Below are 25,889 nucleotides of genomic sequence, written 5' to 3' on the forward strand. Positions count from 1 at the left end.
CGGCTGCCATCCCTATTTCACAGCTCTGCATTAAGGGCACAGATGGGGGCAACTGAACCACCTCTGTGGAGTCTGGATAATGTGAAAAGGGGCAAAGGTTCCTGTGATTAAAAGACCTTGGGAGAAGGGTTGCCTCCTTTAACTTTCTTTGATTTCATCGTGTTGCATAATTTGCTGCTTCCCCTAGATTAATTGTGAAACACTTGTGACACTTTTGTATAAAGTAATAGTTTCATGTATCTGCATATTTATTAGTGAATAGTTTAATATGACATTTCATATATGTACCATATGTCTGTAGAATGTCCAGGTTATTCAAATAGGAGCGCTCGTTATTATTTTGTCAAGTTGAGAATTACAAACAAGATCAATAAAATACACAAAAAAATGCATTGTTACACCTATTTACACCCAAATCTGTTTTTGCAGCATTGAATTGAAATCCCTAGCCATTTATTTTCTCTTTTAAGCATTGCTGTTGCCAAGAGAGTCAGTCCCTGGGGTTTTGCTCAGCGGTAATATAGGGAAGAGTAAAGGGTATGTTTCTTTCATCCTTGTTTTGTTTTTATTCACGCCATCCTTTTTCTTCTTTATTCATAGCTTCTGCATCTCATTTCCTCGCTCTTCAGAGACTGTTCTCTAGATAATCCTTTGAGAAACGGTAATTATCTTTTTAATTGCATTATTATTAATACTGTGTTGTTTGTAGTGACCCGTGCCTGTGATAACAAAAGTTGATCTATTTATCTAAACTGTATTTATTGTATTCCCTCTGTAGTTAAAACTATTGATTTAAAGTAACTATCCCTAAAGGGGATCCATAATATCATTAAAATTTCATAGGTCTATTCCGATGGCAGCTCAGAAAGGGCTGTATTTATCTAATGAGAATCCTTCTAAGCTTCTTATAAAGATATGAATATGATGTGTACATGGATTTCAGGTTGTATGGGAGATGAACAGGTCCAAGTGACCCTAGAAGTCTTTAGTGGATGGTTATTGGCTTCTCTCGCTTTGTTATGTGGTGTATGAATCTGCTAGTCATTTATTTTTGTTAAAGGAGAAGGAAAGTCAAAATCTATTAACCACACTATTAAATAGTACTACTATTGCTGAGTAAAAACGCTATATTTCTAGCTTGTCTAGTGAAAGATTTACAGAGATACGCTGCTACATTCTACATACTTGTTTCACTGAACGGCGCCGCCATCTTTAACATGGCCGCTGCCGGCTTCTACGTTCACTGTGCCTCTCTCTCCTCAGCAACTGTCTGGAGCTGCATCACCCTTGCCTCTCCCCCCTACCAGCACTGCCGCTCGTGTTTCCCTTGCCTCTTCCCCCTTGCAGCACCGCCGCTCGTGTCCCCCTTGCCTCTTCCCCCTACCAGCACCGCCGCTTGTGTCCCCCTTGCCTCTTCCCCCTAGCAGCACCGCCGCTCGTGTCCCCCTTGCCTCTCCCCCCTACCAGCACCGCCGCTTGTGTCCCCCTTGCCTCTCCCCCCTACCAGCACCGCTCGTGTCCCCCGTTGCCTGTGTCTCATGCTGCAGCTGCAGATGCTAGGGGGAGCCTCCTGCTTGTGCGCATGCGCCGCCTACAGTTCTAAGTCCCCGAGTCTGGGGATGAGCGATGCATTATGGGAATCTTCTCTACCCAGCTCAGCATTTTTCCTTACTGTTTGGCTTCAGATCTTCTGAACAGGTGAAATATGGGGAGACTTAAGGGCACTATTAAGACAACTGAAGGGATGCCTGCAGCTTGAGATTAACTCTTTACTAGCCTTTCCTTCTCCTTTAATTATTGCATTTCACTTTTTGTTCTGGTTCCCTCCTCTTTGATATTTAAATGCCTGCTTGGTTTCTAACATTCACTAACCCTTATAGTCAGGCGTGGTCTTAAATGAAAGATTGGGATATGAAAAAAATAATATGGATAATACAAAGACCCTAGAGATAAGGTAGTAGATTAAAATCCAGGTTGTGAAGAAGTAGAAACAAGTAACAGAACATAACAAAAGACATGTTGCCGTTTAGCATTCATTGTTTAGCAGACACATAGCAAGCATTGCTACAACTATGGGTAATTTATATAAGGTATATAATAAAGATATACAGTATACAAAAGAATAATGTGCCCATGAGTCAGGAAATGTGCCCATGTGTCGTGAAATATTAGGATATTTTAATTCGCTGAGAAGTTCCATGGCCATAAAAATGTCCAAGGCTGCAGGCTAAGTGCTTTTATACAGGTCATGAAACTATGACCTGACTTCTAATTTCCTCATATTTTACAACAATGGTACATTATATTTTATAATACACAGGTTTCAATGAGACAAAAGTGGTGTCACTATGTACATATAAAGGGATTCAAGGCTGTTATAGCCTATAGGCCTGTTATAAAGCTAAAATGTTGGATATGATTAACCAGCTGGGCAGTTTTGTTTTCAACAACAGGGTCTTTTACTTGACAGCAGCTGCTGACCCAAAAGAACGATTCAATGTTCATGTTTATAAAAATCTTTATAATAACTCAGTTTTGTTCTGCTCAAAGTGCCATCTCTTGATATTATCTTCTCCCTTTCATTTAACATAAAAGTCTACCAGGAACAAACATAATGTCTACCAGGAACAAACAAATGACAAATTTTATTGACTGCTCTTTGACATACTGTTGGTTGGGCACTGACATTATTAAAGGTATTTTTAATTTGCTGCATAAAATAAATATTTTCCATCTAAACTATTAATAATTTGCATTTTCAGTAAGTCACAAAGCAGTACTGCTGCGCTTAAAAACTCATTTAGTAATTCCACTTGGTGTAAACTCCCCTTTGCTATAGAGATGACAAGCCTGACTTCACACAACTTTTGAAAGCAATGCATGTGCCCTTCCACCAAAAATTCACTTAATTTCCGGTGAGAAGGTATTTTGGGGAGATTAGTCACCCGTGGTAGCCGAGATTTAACCGCAGCTGACTGATTTCCCCTTATATGAAAGAACGTGCTTGCAGTCTTCATAATGATTCATTGTTCTGTATACTGATCAGTGGTATTACCATCTATTGCAGTGGTTCTCAACCTTCCTAATGCTGTGACCCTTTAATACAGTTCCTCATGTTGTGGTGACCCCCAACCATAAAATTATTCCTAAGACCATCAGAAATATGTGTTTTCCGATGGTCTTAGGCAACCCCTGTGAAAGGGTCATTCGACCCCCAAAGGGGTCCCGACCCACAGGTTGAGAAACGCTGATCTGTTGTTTATACAACAGTATCTAGCACAAGGCTGCAAGTATATAAAGTACCTGTGCAAGGAAGTGCATCGTGGCTGCAGTGGAAATGCAGCTGAAATTGTGCTGCACAGAGTTCTGCTACTATAATAATGTGTGTGGTCTATTCTGTTCAGAGTAATGGAAATGGCTCATCGATCAGTGACATTGCTTTTAATTGTTTTTATCCTGTTTTATGTTTTTTTAAGGTAAAATTGTAGACTATTTGTGTTTTTTTGATAATAACAGGTTAATTTGAGTGCGTAACGATGTAATAACTTGTGATATTTTGCAGATATTCACAAAAACAACGCAAGAACATGGCACGGCTCACAAAAAGAAGACAGGCTGATACAAAAGTAATTCAGTACTTATGGACTGCCATTGAAGTAATCCGCAACCAGAAACAGATTGCAAATATTGACCGCATTACAAAGTAAGACATATTTCATCTTCCCTGTATAAATAATTGCTTTCATTAAAATAACAGATTGCTTTTTTTCTTGGAACCAACCAACTGTTATCACTTTAATGATTTGTATTTCTTAAAATATATTTTTGCACATTTGATTATGTTTACAGGTATAGGACCCAGTATCCAGAATGCTCGGGACCTAGGGTTTTCCGGATAAGGGATCTTTTTCTGTAATTTGGATCTCCATACCTTAAGTCTAATACAAAAATCAATTAAACATTAATTAAACCCACTAGGCTTGTTTTGGATCCAATAAGGATTGATGATACCTTCGTTGGGATCAAATACAAGGTACTGGAGTCTATGGGAGACAGGCTTTCCATAATTTGGAGCGTTCTGGATACTGGGTTTCTGGATAATGGTTCCCATACCTGTATTTGATATGATAAGAACTACCACCATTCCCTGCAGTTCAAAACAAAGACATTATAAAAATATCACAAGCTTTACAATGCAAAAGGCTGTATTGTATGTTGTTCTAGACTATAAAATACCTTGTGTAAAGTTTGTAGCATGGCTTGGCTTAGCAACAATGTTTGTGTTCTAGTATTGGGTAAATGACTGTTGTTCAGGTGGTCAGGCTGATTGAACAAAGCAATGCAAAGGTGGCCAGTCATTTGTATGGCCTTTATATGATATCTGTTGGTTCGGCCAGCGAGTCAGTAATGCTTAGAATAGCTATGATAGATGTTCTTGTTTTATTGGAAAAACAAAAAATAATGAAAAATCATTACTGTTATTAAAGATTACTTGTTAACCCTATCATAACAAATACATTTTTAGGTTTTAAGTTGGTTGCCAGTATTTATTTTAAGGGATCATATTGCTATAAGTGTGTATAAATTGCTTTATTTATACCATGGTAAAAGTGAAAATTGCATGCCTCACTCATTTTTTCAGTGGAAATGTTTCTTTGCATTGTTATGTTTCTTATCATTTATATACCATTGTACTGGAGGCCAAGGTTGCAGCTCATAGGTAAGAGCAAACATTAAAGCCTTAGGGGTATATTTATCATTCTGTGTAAAGAGTGGAGTAAAACATTACTGTTGCTCATAGCAGCCAATCAGATGCTTTGCTTCGGTTTTCTAACTGTTGAAATCTAATTGCTGATTGGTTGCCCTGGGCAACATCACCGGTAATGCTTCATTCCACTTTTTATACAGCATGATAAATATACCCCTTAAAGTGCATAAAGCAGCATGCCCTAAGGCTGCTAAATAACTTTAAAATGTAAACGTTTAAAACCTTGTTTTGCCACCAACATGGATTTATGCAGGTTATTTACTATAAAGAACAAGGTACTGTTTTATTAGACATTTTTGTTTGTTTGGGAAACATCACAGCTACTATATCTCGATAACTGGTTTCTGGATTAAGGTGACCATACACTCACCGATATTATCGTATGATAATTGCTGCATGTATGGCAGGAGATGAAGCAACCGATATTGGTAAAAGCCATGGATATTGATTGTCTTGTTGATCAGGCAGGATTGAAAATTTTGAGCAGGTGTCTTTAAAGGTGCCTGAACAGCATTACGTTAATGCTAAAGTGTCAGATACAGGTAAAAAATTCCTTTGTTTTTACCTGCATTCAGCTCTTAATGTTAGTAGAGTGGACGAACAATCTTTCCTACCACCAATGGTCGTGGAAAAGATTAGAATTGTAGCATGTATGGCCGTCCTATGTGGAGCACAAAATACATTCTGCACATTTAAAATGACAGTCATTTCAATATGCACTGAGAGGCTGCTTCATTCCTCAGTGCCCAAGTGGTTCTCCTACTGCTCACACAGCCATACTATGTTGGTTTAGCAAGTGACTTCACAACAAGTTGGGAGTTTCTCAGCATACGTGTTAAATTATATGCCCATTAGAAACTATTCTTCTTCAAAAATGACTATATTTGAACTGCTGCACTGGAATTTAGATATTTTCTAGGTTGAAATTTGTTTTTGTTTTTTTGTTATATGTTGGAAAGTCTGTAGGAGTTGTTTACATACTGGGCAGAGTGCAAATAACTCCATTCTAGAGAGCAAGGACCTGTGCTTTCCACTTACTTACATCACTGCCTGCATTCAGCAGCACTGTATTCATGAGGGGCAGGGTGAGGGAAGGACACGCCAGCCCTGTACTCTGCACTTTGCACTGAATTTTGAATCCACCACAAGGTGTACAGGAGGGATCCCCAACCTTTCTTACTTGTAGAGCAACACAAGCACCATAAAAGTTCATGGAGGAGCCAAATAAGGGCTAAGATTGGCTATTAGGCAGCCTCTATGCACACTATCAGCTTACAGGGGGCTTTATTTGGTAGGAAATCTTGTTTTTATTCAACCAAAACTTGCCCCCAAGTCAGGAATTCAAAAATAACTACCTGGTTTGGGGCCACTGAGAGCAACATCCAAGGGGTTGGTGAGCAACATGTTGCCCAAGCCGTTGGTAAGAGATCCCTGGTGTACAGTATAGCATTGCCCACTGCCCAGACACTAATACTGGGTAAACTAAGCACTATGGGGCAAGATTTTTCAATGATAAAATCTGTGTATGTATTGTTTATCGGACAATATCCTTGGGGGACCTACAATGGAAGTCACTTTCGCACGATTGGTGTCTGACAACTATTTCATGTTCAGAACGATTGTTAGATTTAATATTATTATTATCCTACAAGTTCAGTTTTAGCAGCACTTCTGGACATAATATTCATTAACTTGGGACAGTCAGCTTATTAATGTCTCATTCTAACCAGGTACATGACGCGAGTGCATGGCATGCATCCAAAAGAGATCACGCGCCAGCTAAGCTTAGCTGTGAAAGATGGCCTTATTGTGGAGACACTTACCGTAGGCTGCAAGGGATCCAAGGCTGGCATTGAGCAGGAAGGATACTGGTTACCTGGGGATGAAATTGTAAGTATTTTTTTTACACCAAATATGACTGCTCCTCTTTTTTTTCTCAGGATCAGTTAATATAATCAACTTTTGTTATATATGGCCACATTTATAAAACACACAACAAAAGATGTGGGATCTTTTATGCAGAACGCTCGGGGTTTTTCCATGGTGCACCATTCCATAAGGCTGCCAAAATACATTTAACCTTTAAAAATCCTATAGGGTTGTTTTGCAGTCAGCATTCATAGATGCATATTAGTTACTATCAAGTAAAAGGGAGAATGCAGAAGCGCCCATTTACATGGGATATTATGGGACCTGGCATTTTTATATTTCAGAGCACGTTGAAAGGGGGTTTTCTGTAAATTGCATCCCCATACCTTAAATCTAAAAATAACATTTGGGTATTTAGGATTATTAACATAAAATGAACTTATATATATATATATATATATATATATATATATATATATATATATATATATATATATAGGATATGGCCTTCCCATAATTTGGAGCTTTCTTGATATCAGGTTTGCAGATAAGGGATCCCATACTTTGCTTTTTGTCAATGTATTAATGTTTTTGTGACTGTAGTCATTGTCTCCCTTGTGTCAGAAAAACACAGTTTCAAACAGTTCTGCTAGAAACGTTTCTGGAACAGGGCCTGCCAGGTTTGTTTCCACTACTTACTAACAGGATGTAAAAAATAGATTGATGTTGTATGTGGTTTCCACATTCATGCCGTACCGCACTATAGACTTTAACTCATTACATGTTTGAGCTTAGAAGTTATAGAATCCCATTTTTTGGAGCTTTAGTGCTCCATTCTAGCACTATTAGGGTGTGTGAATAGTTCTGTCATGTTGCACAGTGGCTCCATGCCCCATAAGCACATTTCAGTAAAATTGCATTAATAAGCCCAGTATTTTTCCACCAAAATACTGGGCTTATGTTAAGCATAGATGTTTATTCACATTTCAAGGAAACCTGTATGTTTCGGACATATTATAACAAAACAGGAGTCACAGCAAGATATTGTTGAAATCAGTGGGCAGTAACTTGCTGCAGATATACAATTACCCATACTGCTCTTCATATTTTGTAAGATGTATCAAATATTATCACACTATATCACTAGTACAATATAAAATTAAAGCAGGGCATTGCCTATCATCCTCCACCCCAGGTATTGCAAACTGTAGCCCTACTTATTGCCCAGCAGACATATAAAGGCAGAGAAACTCCAAACAGCAGGTACAGGTATGAGACCTGTTATCCAGAATGCTCAGGACCTTAATTGGATCTCCATAACTTAAATCTGCTACATCATTGCACATCATTTAAATATTAAATAAATCCAATAGGATTGTTCTGCCCCCAATAAGGATTAATTATATCTTAGTTGGGATCAAATACAAACTACTGTTTTATTATTACAGAGAAAAAGGAAATAATTTTTAATAATTAGAATTATTTGCTTATAATGGAGTCTATGGGAGATGGCATTTCCTTAATTCAGAACTTTCTGGATAGCGGGTTTCTGGATAAGGGATCTCATACCTGTACCATGTGGAGGGTTACTTCCCATTTCCAGCAACAGCATCATGACCATAAATATTTCTGTGGTGTTTTAGTGCTAAATTGAAAAATTGCTTTATGTCACCATTATTTTAAACATACACAAGTCATTAGGGGTCATTTATAAACTCCCCTGTAATTGCAACTGCTCTAAAATGGACTCGCGGGTAGCTGGACTCGTGTTGGTTATAGTGATTTTATTTAGGGCCATTGTACCCCTAAGGGGTCATTTACCGATGTTAAGGAAGGGGACCTGCCACCCACACAGCTGTATAATAAAAGTCTAAGAATTAAACGTGAAATCCAAAATCTTTTAATTAAATCATCCATATCTGTTGTTAGCACTTCCTAGATATCACTTAGGTGGCAAATGCATAAGGTTTTGGGGGGGTGGGATACAAAGCTTTCTTTAATAACAGTGTACACAAAATGGCACTGGCCTGCTTGCTGTGACTGTAAATTCCAAGAATGAAGGGAAAAACAAAAATTAAATAATTTATATAGGGGCTGATTCATCAAGGTACGAGTTTGAATCCCGAAATGGGTTACATTCGGATTAGATACGATAATTTCTGATGATCACAAATATCACGAAAAAAAGTTGCAAAAAAAACGCACAGTACAAAAACTTAGAAAAAAATAAGATTTTTTTTGTATTCAGAAGCGATCGTACTTTGATAAATGGGCCCCATAGTGTAAGTAAAGTTTATTTTGCTCAACTAATGATAGAAAAGGATTTGGAATTATTTCTTAGGGTGACAGGTCCCCTTTAAGATTATTCATGAAACACGCCCCACAACTTCTGCCAGGGAATGGTTTGACTTTATTTCAGGATATCTCTTTCCTCATCTTTGTGTTCATTCACAACCTGCAGGTGGGTTCATACAGAATAATCCAGATCCCTACCTTTGCATTTACACTCAAGACTTGAATGATTATTTGCATAAGAAAATGTGTAACCGTTTCAGCTTATTGGGGGAAATTTCAGCTTTGACACAACAGCATCCTGTTCCGCATACCTGCTGCTCATGGCAGTGACTGGTTGACATACCTATGAGCTCTTTGTATATTGAGTGCAAGAGCAGTCAGACAGGTGGCTCAGGAATACCTCCTACCTTCTGCCACCCATATGAGGTCTCTAATTATAGCATTAGTTTAGATATTAACTACTTATTTATTCATTTATTATTTTTGAGATTTGCTAAAACACCTTAAATGAATCTTTCCCAAGCCCTTAGAGCACTGTAATAATCCCTCTCTTATTAGAAACCTATACATTACAGACCCTACATCATCCCTTTGCCTACCACAAACTGGCAGATAGGCGCTGATAGAAAAAGGCTACAAATCTGGGTAAATTTCTATTTGAATTATTTAGATAGAAAGATGCTTAAATTAGCACTTTTGGTTGCGACAGAGTTCAACTATTTATCTCGGTAGTTATTACAGAGAAAAGGGAATCATTTAACCATTAAATAAACCCAATAGGGCTGTTCTGCCCCCAATAAGGGGTAATTATATCTTAGTTGGGATCAAGTACAGGTACTGTTTTATTATTACAGAGAAAAGGGAATCATTTAACCATTAAATAAACCCAATAGGACTGTTCTGCCTCCAATAAGGGGTAATTATATCTTAGTTGGGATCAAGTACAGGTACTGTTTTATTATTACAGAGAAAAGGGAATCATTTAACCATTAAATAAACCCAATAGGGCTGTTCTGCCCCCAATAAGGGGTAATTATATCTTAGTTGTGATCAAGTACAAGGTTCTGTTTTATTATTACAGAGAAAAGGAAATCATTTAACCATTAAATAAACCCAATAGGGCTGTTCTGCCTCCAATAAGGGGTAATTATATCTTAGTTGGGATCAAGTACAGGTACTGTTTTATTATTACAGAGAAAAGGGAATCATTTAACCATTAAATAAACCCAATAGGGCTGTTCTGCCCCCAATAAGGGGTAATTATATCTTAGTTGGGATCAAGTACAGGTACTATTATTACCGAGAAAAATTACATCAATTTTAAAATCTGAATTATTGGATTTAGATGGAGTCAATGCAAGACAGGCTTTTCGGAGCTTTCTGGCTAATGGATTTCTTGGTAATAGATCCTATATATGTAAAGGATACCGCACACACAGGGGCTTGATGCAAAAGAAAAAAGTGTTTATTGAAAAAATTCCACTGTTTCAAGCACGACTGGTGCTCTTCCTCAGGGACATATATATCTATATAGATATATATAGATATATATATATACACATACATGTATTTCAACAACACGGCTGACTTACTGCTGTGATTTCATTTTATATTGTAACTTGGTAATGGAAATTTTAAAGCAATACTGGCAGCTAACTTCTAAATTCTAAATGATGCAGAGCCTGATGTTCAGGGGATGGCACTTTGTTTTGCAGAAATCGCTGTATTTGCTGAGCTAGAGCAGCCTAAATATACAGCCTGCCTTCACAATACACTGGAAGGCTCATAGAGAATAATGACTTTGGAAAAGCAGTGCAATTTCAGGGCTGTGAGTGGTGCAGCATTTCTATCTCCAAAACCCGATGTTTTGTGGACAACACTTTATTTCAAAGAAATCACTGTATTTTACAAAGCACTTACAATCTCATAGAGAGTAATGGCTTCTGGTAAATGTTGGGGCTCTATATTTGACCATTTTTGCTCTGAAAATACGGTACATCAGTTCTAGCAGAATAAAGCCATCCTTATAACACTGGGTCCTGGCAATTGTTCTTCTGCATCACAATATTTTCAAACATAGTTATATTGGTATTGGTGTAAGAGTTGAATTTTGAACTTTTCCTTTGAAATTTTCCTGAGCTTAGTTTTGCCTAAGCAGCACTATAATTATATAAACAATGTTAAGGTTATAGGAATAATAATGAAATAACATGTCATGAACCCCATGGATTGGCCCAAAAGTGGGCAGTTTTGACATAATTAATAGTATCTGTATAATGGAGATAATTACCACAAATATGTCATAGAGATGTGGCCTATCCCTTAATATGGTTTATGGAACTGTGGAAAAGCTAAGTCCTTGGAATAAATGTATAAACTCAAAATTATGTCAGCAGAGGTAGGGGTTTGAGGAATTTAATGGTAAGCATTGTAGAAGAATAATAAAGGAGGATGGCCACCACTTTTGTGTGGATTATTGGCTCAATATAATCTTTATTGTTAGAATAGATTTCATAAGTCATATTGCACTGGAAACCTTATTTATATGTATATTTTGCTTACTTTTAAAGAGGGGCCATACTTACTTCTTCTAGAGCTCCTCTAGGATTCAATAGTAGCTTGTTGGACCAGGTGTAAGTGCATCAGGAAAACAAATGTAGGAAGAATATTGGTTAGTTTAAACCCTCTGGGTAGGATAGTTGAATTTCTCCTCTTTGGAAAGTACTTACCCAGCATGATTACCCACATATGCCTGTTCCATCCTGAATTGTGACATCCAGCGTTGAATTAAATCTTTTTTGCACAAAGTGACAACAATTCTATTATGATTCATTTTTTTTATCTACCATGAAGGTCAGTCCCTAACTTGTCAGAGGGGCTCTATTTTATATTATATTTTTTTAGCCAAATTCAATGCTCGTCTTCCTCCCTGTCCATTAAAGGCCACCTTTATCTTTCTTATTTGTTTTTTTTTTACACTAATTCTTTTGCAATCCCTTTAGAAGCAATAAGTCCTGTTTAGCACAACAAATTTTGTAAATTATTGCAGATGAAACAGCACCACATTCCCGGAAGAGAGGGAAAATCAGTGAAATCACCAGAGGTTTGTTAAAGTGCTTTGATATCGAGCTCACAAGTATGTAAACCAATACTTTCTTTGCAATTTTCCCACAATCCTTTTTCTACAGCCCAAGAAATGGGACTAATATTACTGTGGTTTGGCTTTATAATGCGGGAGGCAAATTTCACTTTTGAGTAAAACTATTCATAAGTGTCATTTTAAAATAAAATATAGAAATTCAAGTGCAATTTTTTTCATGAATAAAAAAAAATGATTGCAGGGTTTTGGTATGAATGTGAGAAAAAGATAAGCCTGCAATTCATTGTCAGTATTAATCAGATACTATTTCTGCCACAGGCTAATTCTCTTAGATTGCTTTCAGCTAACACAACTGTTTTGCCAAGAGCATAAAATGAATAAGTGCACGGTACAATAACACGCGGCTAGTATTTGTACCATTCACTAGGTGAGTCAAGATCAGATTAGGTCTGTTTATCTTCTAAATCTTAAACAGGTCCAGTTTTTTTGCTAACCATATAGCTGGTGTTTTCTTCCATTCATATTTGCACAATGCCAAACCAAATACCACCAGTCTGAACTTTTGTTTACCTAACTTGGCTTCCTAGCATGTAGGTCACCCTTATACTATTATTGGCCACTCAGTGGTGCCTTGCCAGAAGAAGCAACTAGCCGGGGCCTATGTGCAAAGCCTAATCAAAGGTTCAGAGATCCATTATTTATTTTGTATGTAGCAGACACCAGATCAAAAACTTGCACTAGCTTTCTGTAATTAGTACAGGAGACAAAGCTTCAACTTAATCAGGCCTTTGGTTCCCCTTTAATATTTTTTCATTACAAGTTTCCAGTGCAAGCTAAGCTGTTTTTTTTCAGTTTTCTGTTTCCCTCATATAAAATAGCCTTACAAATCTCAGCATAGATCTGTTAGAACTTATCATCTGAGTATCCAGAAATTTCAAAGTAAACTTTCTATTTCTGGTCTTTCCAAGCTTTGGCAAAACATACATTATCTAACAATGGAAGCCTTCATAGGGGTATCAACAATTCATTGTAAGCTCTTGCTACACTGATAGGCTAAAGTTCTTTTGGGTTACCTAGCACTAAGATTTGCAATGCATTTGATACCTCTAATGCCTTAAGGGCCGTACTTACCTCAGCAGGTATCTTCAATAAACTACCTTGCCAGATTATTCTGTATTATCTTTTAGGACTGGGAGACAGAAACACATGATTGGTATTGTTTTGAATGCCATTCGCCTGGAGAAGTGATGATGTGTGACCAGTGCTTTCGTGTGTATCACCCAAAATGCTTACCTGATGACCTAAGGCTTAGAGATAGCAGTAATCACTGGCAGTGTCCAGTTTGCAAGGTAAGATGCTCAAGCTTTTGTCTGCTGTCTGCAAAAATTGAGATACCCATATGGTTATATGGATACCCTTAGTGGGTTCAGTCTCATTGATGTTTGGCGTCAAGAAAAGGAGCTTGGAGGGGTCACCTCTTGTGTCTCGTGTGTCAAATCCCGGTGTCATTCAGCAAGCATTATGGTATATTACATCCTCTACAGCAATGCTATCAAACTTATTACATATATTGGGCCAATTATGTCTCATACAGAGTATATGAGGGCCAGATTATATTAAAATGGTGGTGATGTCATACAATCAAATCTATGTAGCCTTTAATCAGACCGGGGACCATGAAATAATCCTTTGGTGGGCCGCATCTGGCCTGCAGGCCTCCAATTGGACAGCCTTGCTCTACAACATAGAAACCAGTTGTGCTAAATAATGCTCTTATAGTAATATATAGTACTGTATAGTATAAATATAGTACTGGAAAAGTTGTATGGTTTGACTCAATACTTTATAACTGTTACTATGTTTACTAACTGATGTGAAACACAAACATGTTTCAGAGCATGAAGAAGAAAAACAACACCAAGCAAGAGATGGGTAAATACATGCGATTCATTGTTTCCCGCATGAAGGAGAGGGTAGGTTTTGCTTCTGGCTTTCCGTTTCAGTTTCATCCCAGGCTCTTTGTATTTTATTCTTATTTGTGTATGTGCATGCACATTATTTTTCTCATGTTTAATCTGCATTAAAAATGGGAAAAGAACACTTTAATAGCATTATATTCAAATGAATGATGCTGATAATGTATATCATGATGGCATTAACGGAAGAAACTAGCACAAATAAACTTGGGAGTTCATCTACTTTTAGTGCTTGCAGGTGGTTGACATTGGTATCCTCAGTCAATTTGCAGTCTGTTGTCTCTATTCTTTTTAATAATTATTTTATTTTCTTCTGCTCTTTCCAAATGTGAACATGAAAATGCTTTTTTGGTGGACCTCGACAACTAGAAATCAGTTGAATTCATCTAAGGCTAGATTTTTATTGCAATTCTTTTAATTCAGCACTTCCCCTGTTCACCTGCCAGGTTGCTATGGTCTGTGGGACCCTAACAGGGGGAGAGCTTCAGACCAAAAAGATGAGTAATTCAATAAACACATAGAATTGAAAATAAAAAAATCCACAAAAACAATAAATGAAAACAAATTCTGAGAATACTACTCCCTACTAACATACTAAAAATGATTTTAAATGTTCCCCCCATTTATATACACACCTACAGTATAATGAGCCAAATAAATACAGCTTATATTATTTTTAATGCTAGTGTCATCAGGAGTATTTATTAGCCACAACTTTTTCCAGAACTACAACAGTGAGAAATCACAGGAATTGGGCTAAATTATTTGAGGGTCATAATACAGAGAATTCAATCATCTGACTAAACTATCTAACTCAGCTCCCACAAGCAATGGAGGCATGACCAAGTGTAAACTGAAACAGTTATCTGCATTCTAATACAGCAAATAATTATAACTTCCATTACAGCAAGAGCAAAGTTTCTGCACTTTTCAAACAAATATGTTCCTTTCAAAAAACAGAAATTCTTGTTTGGGGTCATATTATTGCTTTTGTATCTTAACCCTTAACTATTCATTTTCCAGTCTGTAATTCAAACCACTGGCTGATACCAATAATAAGATAAGGTGGCCATACATGGGCAAATTTAAGCTGCTAATTCAGGTAATTCAGACCGGTTCGGCATCTTATCTTCCCAAGTATGGGCACCCCCAACAGGCCTACCCGACCAATATCTGGCCTATAATTGGGAAGATATTGATCAGGCAGGTTTGATTTTCCTCTGGAATCGGGGGCTGCATCGACTCATTGATGCGGTCCTCACACCAATGGGTTCTGTTCCCATCAGATATCGCCCACCTTAGGTGATCAGAAATAATCTGAAAACCAAAAAAAAAAAGTCCAGTTGCAAATCTTACTAAAAGTCCATGTACAGATGAATATGTCTTTAAAGTTCTAAATCTAAAATTAGGGATGCACCGAATACATAATTTTGGGATTCAGCTGAACCCTAAATCTTTGGTGAAAGATTCGGCCAAATACTGAACCGAATCCGAATTTGCATATGTAAATTAGCAAAGGAAGGGTTAAAGAGACCATGAACAGCACTTAGTGAAAAACTTTCAGCTATTGTGTTAAAAAAAAGTCACGTGATATTTAGGATTTGGTTCGGCCAGGAGCATGGCTGAACCCTGCTGGAAAAGGCCAAATCTTGCCCAAATCCTGAACCAAATCCTGTAGTGTAACAGGTGGATATTCCGAATGTATTTTGCTAAAATCCACACTTAGTGCCTGTTTGTGAGAGGTAATGTAATATCAGAAGCAAAGTTTTCTACACTTCTTATCACCTATAGCAACCAATCAACAGGTAGCATTTTCGGATAATTTGTTTAAAAAGTTAGCATCTTATTCGTTGTATGGGTTACTGCTTCTCGGCAAACTTTGTGCCTTTTAGTACGTATGGGGGGTAAGTCTTTTCAGCTTCTAGACTGCCGTAAGGCTGGAAGAGCAGTGGTATGAATCAAAGCTATGTATTCTAGCTTTATATGTACCTAAATGCCTGAAATTGTATGTACATTCTGTATCTCAAAAACAAATCATTCCCTTTATTTTTGTAGGCGATTGAACTCAATAAAAAAGGAAAGGATAGCAAGCATCCGATGTATAGACGTTTAGTTCATACCACCATTGATGTTTCTACTATTAATGAGGTAAATGTTGTGTACACTGGTGCTTTACATTTTGTTTTGTGGAATAAAACTAACATTATAGCAGAATAAGGCTTAAGCAGTTACTGTGGAGGTATAGGCACTTTTGGCTGCTACTACAACAGTCTTCTACAGATTATTTCCTTTTTATTGTGCTCCTATTAACAAAAAGGTAAGGACAGTTGCAGTATAAGAACCGTGGTACATAGAGAGATTGCCAGATTTTGCACTGTAGATAAAATGCCTGCAGTCTCCCTCCCTTAACCTTTCTTCCTCGAAATTCCTGTTTTGTGCAGAAAGTGACTGAAGGAAAATACAAGAGTTACGACGAGTTCAAGGCGGATGCACAGCTACTTCTACACAACACAATTATTTTTTATGGAGGTAATTATATAATGTTGTCTTGGCATTTTAAGTAAAACATGGGGTATGTCCAAGAAGTGCAAAATTCTACAGGTTTCTGCATACAATTATCATTTCATTCATTTGTAACTATTGGGCAGATTTATAAAATGTGAGTTTAGAGCTTAATAAATGAAAACCTACCCATGTTCTATTCATTCTATTTGATCCCATAGAATGACCTCTTATTGGGGGCAGAACAATCCTATTGGGTTTATTTCATGTTTAAATGATTCCCTTTTTCTCTGTAATAATAAAACAGTACCTGTACTTGATCCCAACTAAGATATAATTACCCCTTATTGGGGACAGAACAGCCCTATTGGGTTTATTTAATGGTTAAATGATTCCCTTTTCTCTGGATGACAGGTTCCATACCCGTATATGTTGGATACTAGAATGAAATGAAGGCAGGCAGAGACATTCAAGGTCTTAACAGAAAGAAGACAAACACATATGTGTATAGAATAGAAAAGCATAGTACTGCCCTCAACTGGAATACTTGTGCAAACTCAAAATTTATTGAAAAAAATTCAATAAATTTTGATCTTTCACAAGTATTGCCATTGAGTGTGGTACTATGTTTTTCTATTTAACATATTTACCAGCACCTGGGGAAGTTGCTACATCAGTTTTGGGAGTGCTCCTCTATGGTTCTTCTTATATATATATATATATATATATATATATATTATTTTTTTTTGATTGGATAGAATAATACTTAGAATATACTTAAACAGGTATCACATATAAATTGGTCCAATAAGGAGCAGCAATAGCTAAACATTGCCATGTTAGGGGCTCATTGAACATGCAGTATATTAGCCCCAAAGACAATATTGCAGGTGGCCCAAAAGCACTGTGGCTGATCGACTACTGCATACTGGATTGACTCTAACTGATTATGGTGCCACTTAATCCTTAAAGCAGATTTACTATAACCAGTTATAACATCACAGCCAGTGTAATCAGTAAATTAAAACTAAGTTCTCATCCAAATGTCACAACTTTCAGTAAGGGCTGTATTTTCTATATACATTTTTTCATAATTTTTTTTTACAAGCTCTTAGGCTGTATATTTGCTGTGACATTTGGCAGGGAAGCTAAGGGTGAAGGGGCTTGACATGGACCAGTCAAATAGGTATAGGGGCGTGCCTAGGGCAGCGCTGTATATAAATTTGTTTCTGCTTCTGGTATTTGGTTACCAAAAGAGAATTTTATTAACCACAGCAATGTTAGTGTCACAAAGCTGACTTATGTTCTTGTTTACAGACGACAGTGAGCAGGCCGATGTGGCTAAGGTTCTTTACAAGGACACTTGTCATGAGGTAATTTATATAGTTCCTGCTTCATGGTGCATTGTAGTACTTTTGAATCATGACACACAATAAGGAAAATATCACAATGATTTCAGTATTTGTTTTCACCTCCATTGGTGCCAGACTGGTCATGTATTCTTACCACTGGCCAAAGATCAGACCAAGGCCGGTGTAAGACAGGGCTCATATATTGATCTTCATGTTTAGTGAAATATAATCATGCAATATGAGAGTGTAGTTGATAGGAGTTTGCCATGGAGAGCTAAGGGTCAGATTAGGGTGGCCATACACGCTAAAATCCGCTCGCTTGGCGAGGTCACCAAGCAAGCGGATCTTCTTCCTATATCCCCACCTACGAGTGGGCGATATCGTGCTGATTCGGTTGTTTGGCCCTAGGGCCAAACGATCGAATTAGAACGACGGGTATAGGTGTCCGACGATTCGGGGATTGCATCAACAAGCCAATGTGGTCCCCGATCCGACTAAATTTCAAACCTGCCCGATTGAGATTTGGCCGATTTCAGGCCAGGTGTCTGTCGAAACGGTCTAAGGGACCGATATCGGCAGCTAGAATCGGCCGTGTATGGCCACCTTAAGTGACCAGATGTGCCATTGTTCTTAGCAGTATTTTCTATTTTTCCAAACTGGCATGCACTGGTTAGAGTAAGGTTGGTAATGAATGCTATTTCCCTGCCCTGAATACTAATGGATTGTATTGTTCCCTGATTTCCACATGGAAATCTCAGTATAATGAGAGGCACAATTAACATAACCCTTGCACAACACGTATTGACTTAAAGCCAAGGTGTAATTCTGTTAGTAGTGTTATTGAAATCTTAACTAAAGTCCTGGCATTGTTATTGTTATTAATATCACATGTATTCCCTGTTGAGGACTTACATAGAAGTTCTCAGTGTTTAACTTAATGTTTTGCTTTTAGTTTGGAAAATAATTAGAAACAAATTGAAATATTTCCCATTTTTAAACCTTGTTTGTGAATGACTTAATGGTGTAGCATATATATATATATATATATATATATATAATTTTTTTTTTTTTTTTTTTTAAAAGGTGCTTCAGTGTTTATTAATAGCTATGTATAGATTTACAAATATTGCCATAAGTTATGCTTTGCTAAAAATCACCCCCATAATAGTTGTTATCCTTTTTGTTTTTAGTAAGATATACAAATCCATGGTCCATCGTGCTATTGTTATACCCTGACTATAATATTTCCTTATTTCAGCTGGATGAGCTGCAGCTTTGCAAAAATTGCTTCTATTTGTCAAATGCTCGGCCTGAAAATTGGTTCTGCTATCCCTGTGTAAGTATTTGCAGTTTTGATCTATTGAAATGTCTTTATTTGTTATTGAGATGGTTCATTCCTATAATGTGTTAGGTACACTGTACTGTTTAGAACAGAGGGGGATTATATTTATAAAACTTAAATACTTTATAGACTTTGTATAAGGACAATATGACTGCCCCATTGTACTTAACTCAGACGTGCAAGTCCTCAGTTTAAAGGGGCAGTATACACCTATATACATCTGGCTTTAAATAAATACATTCTGCTGATTATTTTAATGAAAAACGTATATTACTTAATTTATTTTTATTCTGAAGCATTATTTAGCTATTTTTTAAAACTAGAGGTAATGAGTATAGTATAAACAACCCCCCATAGTTAAAGTCAACAAATAGGTATTCAACCGCACAGCCCTTAGATCAGGCTTGATGCATCAATTCTCGCAAGGCACACTGCTGAGCCATTCAATACAATCCAAATATAGAGGAGAGCACCATAAAGCAGAATTCTGCTAAAATGCTATTTATTTCAGACCAAAAAACACAACATGTTTTGGGCAGTGTGACGCCCTTTATCAAGTGTAAGTATTACTTAAACAAGGTGAACCATTTAAACCATAACTCCACCCTCTGTGTCCATCAAAAGTCAAATTTTTCTCATGTGTTGCTTGTTTTTCCTTGCCATTCATTCCAATTTTAACATTGTGTTTCATCAATAACATCGATTTCTGGCCAGTTTATGTTTGGTTTTAATAATTTCTATATGGTGTAGGGTGGTTGGGGACCATCTATATTGTAATTGTATTTCTAAAGTTTAGTATATGAACTTTTCACAGATTTAAAATCGATGTTATTGATGAAACACAGTGTTAAAATTGGAATGAATGGCAAGGAAAAACAAGCAACACATGAGAAAAATTTGACTTTTGATGGACACTTCTGAATACCAATCAATGGACACAGAGGGTGGAGTTATGGTTTAAATCAGTGCTGTCCAACTGGCGGCCCGCGACCCCCCTCTATGTGGCCCCCCACCTGTCTGGCTGCTTTGATGGCTTACTCTTGTGTAAGCTTTAAATGGAATCAGTACTGTGGTTAACTGCCCCCCTGCATGGTTCTCACCTCAGATTCAGGCTGTAATCAGGCTGTATTGTTTAAATATGTAATCCCCTGTGTTGTTCACACCTTTTAATCTCTGCATTGTTCAACCCCTGCAGTGTTCACACCTCAGGCTCAGGCTGTAATCACCCCCATTGTTCCCCTGTTCACACCTCAGGAGCAGTAGAAACCCACAAATAATTTTGCATACTACCAAAAGAACATATACTGAGGTGGTACTGCAATTAAAAAGTTTTTTAATATATAGTTATTGTGCAGACTGTAGGAGCAGTGCCAGCATTGTGTCACTGTAGGCATACACACAGGCAGCATAGGGCAAGCAAAGTATGGCACACAAAGGCAGAGTATGGCACACAGGCAGAGTAGGGCAGGCAGAGTATGGCACACACAGGCCAAGTTTGGCACAAACCAGCCAAGAATGGCACACACAGTGAAAGTATGGCACACGCAGGCAGGGTAGGAAAGGCAGAGTATGGCACACACAGGCCAAGTATGGCACAAACCAGCCAAGAATGGCACACACAGTGAAAGTATGGCAGGCAGGCAGGCAGGGTAGGGCAGGCAGAGTATGGCACACACAGGCAGGGTAGGGCAGGCAGAGTATGGCACACACACAGGCAGGGTATTGCAGGGTATGGCAGGTTTTTGCTGTACTACAACCATTAATATGGGTATGTTCATGTGATAACATGGGTGTGGTTTCAAGTGGGTGCAGTTTCAAAAAGGGGAGTGGTCAAAACTGGCTTCCATTATTGGCCCTCCACCACGTAGGTCGGAAAAATTCCGGCCCTCGGTACAACAGAAGTTGGACAGCACTGGTTTAAATGGTTCACCTTGTTTAAGTAATACTTGCACTTGATAAAGGGCGTCACACTGCCCGAAACATGTTGTGTTTTTTGGTCTGAAATAAATAGCATTTTAGCAGAATTCTGCTTTATGGTGCTCTCCTCTATATTTGGATTGAACCCCCCATAGTTGTGTTTTGGCTTACAGATATGTAGAATTTTCTTAAACAGGGGGATTATCTGTGCACTAGTAATCTTATTATCCACTTCGCTAGGACCAAACACGCTGTAGCTTCTGTTTTCCTGTTTGCTGCATTTAGCTCAAAAATAAAAAATATAATTTTTTTCATTCAAACAAAAGGCAAAAAGTATGCACAAGTCCTATTTATTTAACATATGTTGAACAAAGAGGATATATTGTGACATTTATTAGAACTTCCCTTAGCCTTGGCATTCTTATAATAACAAGTATGTTGAAACACTCGTATAAGATCTTAGGATCTACAGTAAGTTTAGCTTTAGGTATTTGTACATATATATTTATTTGTGTGTGTATAGATAGGTTTGTATAAGTATATGTCTTTTTTTTTACCCAAACTAGAAACCCATTCTAACTGTGCTTTTATCCTGCTCTTTGAAAACAATGGGCAAAATGTTCCATTCTCCCTCTCTCTCTGAGCATTCTTGGTTCTAGGCTTAGCACTGAAGAAAATCCAGGCCTGGAATAATCATGTTGTCAAAAAGGGATTTCTGTTAACCACTATTTCCCGAATATCTATTTTTGTTTCAGATACCTAATCATGAATTGGTCTGGGCCAAAATGAAAGGTTTTGGGTTTTGGCCAGCCAAAGTCATGCAGAAAGAAGACAATCAAGTTGATGTTCGTTTCTTTGGCCACCATCATCAGAGGTATTAAAATAATGCATTTGTAAAAGTGATTTTGCACAGTAAAATAAATTTTAGATTTAGATGGATAGATAGACAGACAGATAATGGATGGATAGATAGATAGCTGGGTGGATGGATTGATTGATTGACCTTTCCTCAAGGGTTTTGAAGTAATTTTCTGGGGGGGGGGCATGCATCTTACAGACCTACAGATACCAAGAGACTTTGTGTTTTCTATTACAGTTTTCTATTGCAGCTTTACCTTCATTTATAACCAGCATTGTTTTAACAAACAAGGATAACTTACTAATACGGGAGCTTATAATGGAGCAACCTTATATCTTACCTTTGCCATTGCATGGTTGTCCATGACTCTGGAAAACTGGTTACAGCAGCTCTTTGTGGGCCTTCAGTGAGGCAGTAAGCAGGATGATATTTTAGCACTGCCTCAGCAGGCTCTGGATGTGTGGATTTACAGTGGGCATATTTAATGCAAAAACCCCATGGTGGTGCCATACATGAACCATCAGTGGCAAACAATAGCTAGCAGTCCATTAAAACTTGGGCATGCACTATTTAAAGGAAAACTATACCCCCAGAATGAATACTTAACCAATAGATAGTTTATATCATATTAAGTGACCTATTAAAGAATCTTACCAAACTGGAATATATATATCAGTAAATATTGTCCTTTTACATCCTTTCCCTTGAGCTGCCATTTAGTGATGGGCTGTGTGCTCCCTCAGAGATCAGCTGACAGGAAATATTGCAGCTCTAACTGTAACAGGAAGTAGTGTGGGAGCAAAGGACAGAACTCAAAGGGTCTTGAAAAACTAAAGGTTCTTGAAGATCCAGCAAGGGTTACAAGACACATCACTGGTAATTCTGAGTGGGCCAGCCACTGTGCAAGTGAACTTTGAGTTCAGTACATACCTCCTTATTTTAGGGAGCTTTGGTATGTCCCCAGTTGGTGATTCTTATGGTTGCCAAAGAAAAGGGGATTTTGCACTTACCATCAAGTTCTTTGATGTTTGAACTTTGATTGTTTTTTAATTAAATAACGTGCTTACATTGTAATATTTTTAAACTCTATTCCTTTCTAGAGCCTGGATTCCATCAGATAATATTCAGGAGATTACTGTCAATGTGCATCAGCTACATGTAAAACGCAGTATGGGCTGGAAAAAAGCCTGCGATGAGTTGGATTTGCACCAACGCTTTCTGCGTGAAGGACGGTTCTGGAAATCGAAAGGCGAGGAAAAAGGGGAGGAAGAAGCTGAATCTAGCATATCCTCTACCAGCAATGATCAGGTATGTGATAAGTGGGGCAATTATATTTCAGCCATGTATGTTTTGGCTCTGTATTGCATAAAAGAACATGGAAACAGAGTCAAATGTATAAAAGCACTTCTACATAAAACAAATAGGTCTGCGTAGTAACAGTGACCATAGCAGCCTTTCAGGTGTTTGCTTTGGGCATTCACACTGCAAGTAGACTGTTATAAGCCACCTGTTTATTGGTTGCCCTAGGTTACTGGGTCTGGAAAACCTTTGGCCATTTTTCATCTTTACCCTCTACTTCGTACACCTTGTGAGGATTTTATAGGTCCATCTGAGAGATGCATTTTCAAAGTCATTTCCTTGTTAAAACAAGCATGCATTCTGCCACTCTTTGTGATAATTTGGCAAACAGGGCAGTTTTTAGCCTTTATATGGGATTCACTCTCATTGGGCGTGCACTGTAAATAAATACACCACATTAGCTTTTAAAGTTTATGGAGTTGTAAAAACTAAAATAAAACTTTACCCAGTGAAAGAAAATGTAATTCTTAGATATCATTCAATACATTCTTAATGGTTTTTAAATATGGTTGGAAATATCTGTCTGTCTCTGTCTGCACCCCTTTTTCTGACTCTTGAAACAATGTGGTTGAAGTCAGTTCTCCTCCAGCCATGACAGGTCTGTTAATTAGCTGGCTTCTGCAACATTGTGTCAGAACCACCAGTGCAGAGAATAGCATAGGGCAGACAGGCACTGTTTTCAATTCAATTGCCTTTGCAAAAGCTTTAAAATTTGTAATTAATTTTTATTGAAAATCTGCTCCTTTATTAGGCAAAATGTGACATCCACTTCAAACCTTGCTGTATAAGCACTTACTTATATTCATAAAAATACAAATTTACATTTTGCTTTGTCACTTCTGAGAACGCAGTGCAGAACATTGTGAGTCCTCAGATGACCTTTATTCCAGCATGTTCTACTTAGGATAAACTGGGCTTAGTCAAACATTGCAGATACAAGAACTATGTCTGGGTGTAAATACAAGAAAAAATTAATTATTTCTCTTCAGCCCTACAGGCGCAGAATAGTCATAACTAGCGAGTTAACATAGTAACTGCTATTTCCATGTGTATAAACGGTGCCTTGTAATTGTCAGTGGATGTTGATTTTTTTTCTTCCTTATTTAAGCACAAAGCATCTCAGGAACCCAGAGCCAAGAAAGGTCGACGCAATCAAAATGTAGAGCCTAAAAAGGAAGTAAGTCTTCTGTGTTGCAACATTATTGGTATTGCGGCAGGAATATTGAGAAGTACACACCCTCACCTTACATTCAGTGCATACTGCCTTGCTTCTGTTTGCATTCATCTTTTTGTGGCCCAAATCCAATGGGAGCCTTACAAATGGGACTTTCCATAGTGCTTCCCTTTGCAACTTGAGAAAAACTGCCTGAGGCCATTACCAGCATTTTGGAGTGCCTGAGATCAGTGGCGAAACTAGCTATACAGCAGACCCCATGGTCGCAGGGGTTGCGCGTCGGGCCCCTTTAGAAGATTTATTTGCAGGGGAGCCCGGCGCGACCAAGTTACTCCCTGAGATAACAGTTGCCAAGCAATCAGACACTAGCCTCCATATGTAATAAAAGGCATTAAGTCTACCCAGGAGCAATAACCCATAGCAACCAATACGTTGTTTGTTTTTAAACAGATGACCCAAAATGCTTCATGCTGATTGGTTGCTATGGGTTACTGCTCCTGGGCAAACTTAGTGCCTTTTATGACATAACCACATAAGACATTAATAATAATGCCTAGTTACTACTCTGTAAGATGCTTAAAAAGTACTTGTGCTTGTGTGTGACTTTTACATTGCATTATATAAACCTTAAAACCTTGTTAACACAGAACTTTAGCCATCCTTTGTTAGTTATTGTCTTATTCATTTTATCTGTACTTTTTCCAAATTAATTTTTCTGTAATTTCTAATTTGAAAATGTTGCACTTAGGAACAAGAACCTGAACCGGAAACTGAAGCAGTGAGCTCAAGTCAGGAAATCCCTCCAGTTCCTCCTCCAGTTGAAAAGGTTTCCGTTTGCACACAGACCAAGAAGCCAAGTGCCCCCTCTCCCAGAATGCTGCACCGGAGTACACAGACCAACAATGATTTGGCCTGCCAGAACATGTGTCATGACAAGTATAGCAAGATCTTCAATGAGTACAAGGAAAGAGTGGGTGTAGACAACAAGAGAGAGACAGAGAGAGTTGTACGAGAAGCATTAGATAAGGTACGATTGGCCAGAGACTCGTATAATTTGATAGAAGTCAACTGTCCTTCGTCTGCCTTCAGCCTGCATTCTCCCAATCCCACAATTCCCTGCACACGTGGTGTCAATAAGGAAAGGAACATTGCAGTGCAATGCATTGTGGGTTATGTAGTTCCTGCATGCTGTCTGTAAGCAGTGGAGAAATTGTTACAATTTGTAATATTAATGTTTTAGTCCCTCCTCCCCTGCCAGGATTTTAAATGATACACAAAGAGAAGAACAGTTTTGCAGCTAGTTTTATGCATATAAAATGGTATTTATTCATACTTTTTAAAGGAACAGATTACAGTGATAGGTATGAGGTAGGTAG

The 25,889-nt window shown here is 37.8% G+C and overlaps 1 protein-coding gene across 1 annotated transcript in view; it reads left to right on the plus strand.

The window, feature by feature from the left end:
• Positions 1-600: 600 nt before the first annotated feature.
• Positions 601-25,889, plus strand: part of zmynd11 (zinc finger MYND-type containing 11) — a gene marked incomplete at its 5' end in the record, with an annotated part of 30,147 nt that continues 4,858 nt past the window's right edge. Inside the window, 13 exon segments of the mRNA NM_001103001.1 lie at positions 601-661; positions 3,563-3,703; positions 6,499-6,658; positions 13,220-13,381; positions 13,928-14,005; positions 16,064-16,156; positions 16,450-16,537; positions 17,828-17,883; positions 19,121-19,198; positions 21,877-21,995; positions 23,081-23,288; positions 24,448-24,516; positions 25,262-25,540. Coding sequence (NP_001096471.1) covers positions 3,588-3,703; positions 6,499-6,658; positions 13,220-13,381; positions 13,928-14,005; positions 16,064-16,156; positions 16,450-16,537; positions 17,828-17,883; positions 19,121-19,198; positions 21,877-21,995; positions 23,081-23,288; positions 24,448-24,516; positions 25,262-25,540 — 1,506 coding nt within the window.

The sequence above is a fragment of the Xenopus tropicalis genome, chromosome 6 (assembly GCF_000004195.4).
Source record: "Xenopus tropicalis strain Nigerian chromosome 6, UCB_Xtro_10.0, whole genome shotgun sequence".
NCBI lineage: Eukaryota > Metazoa > Chordata > Amphibia > Anura > Pipidae > Xenopus > Xenopus tropicalis.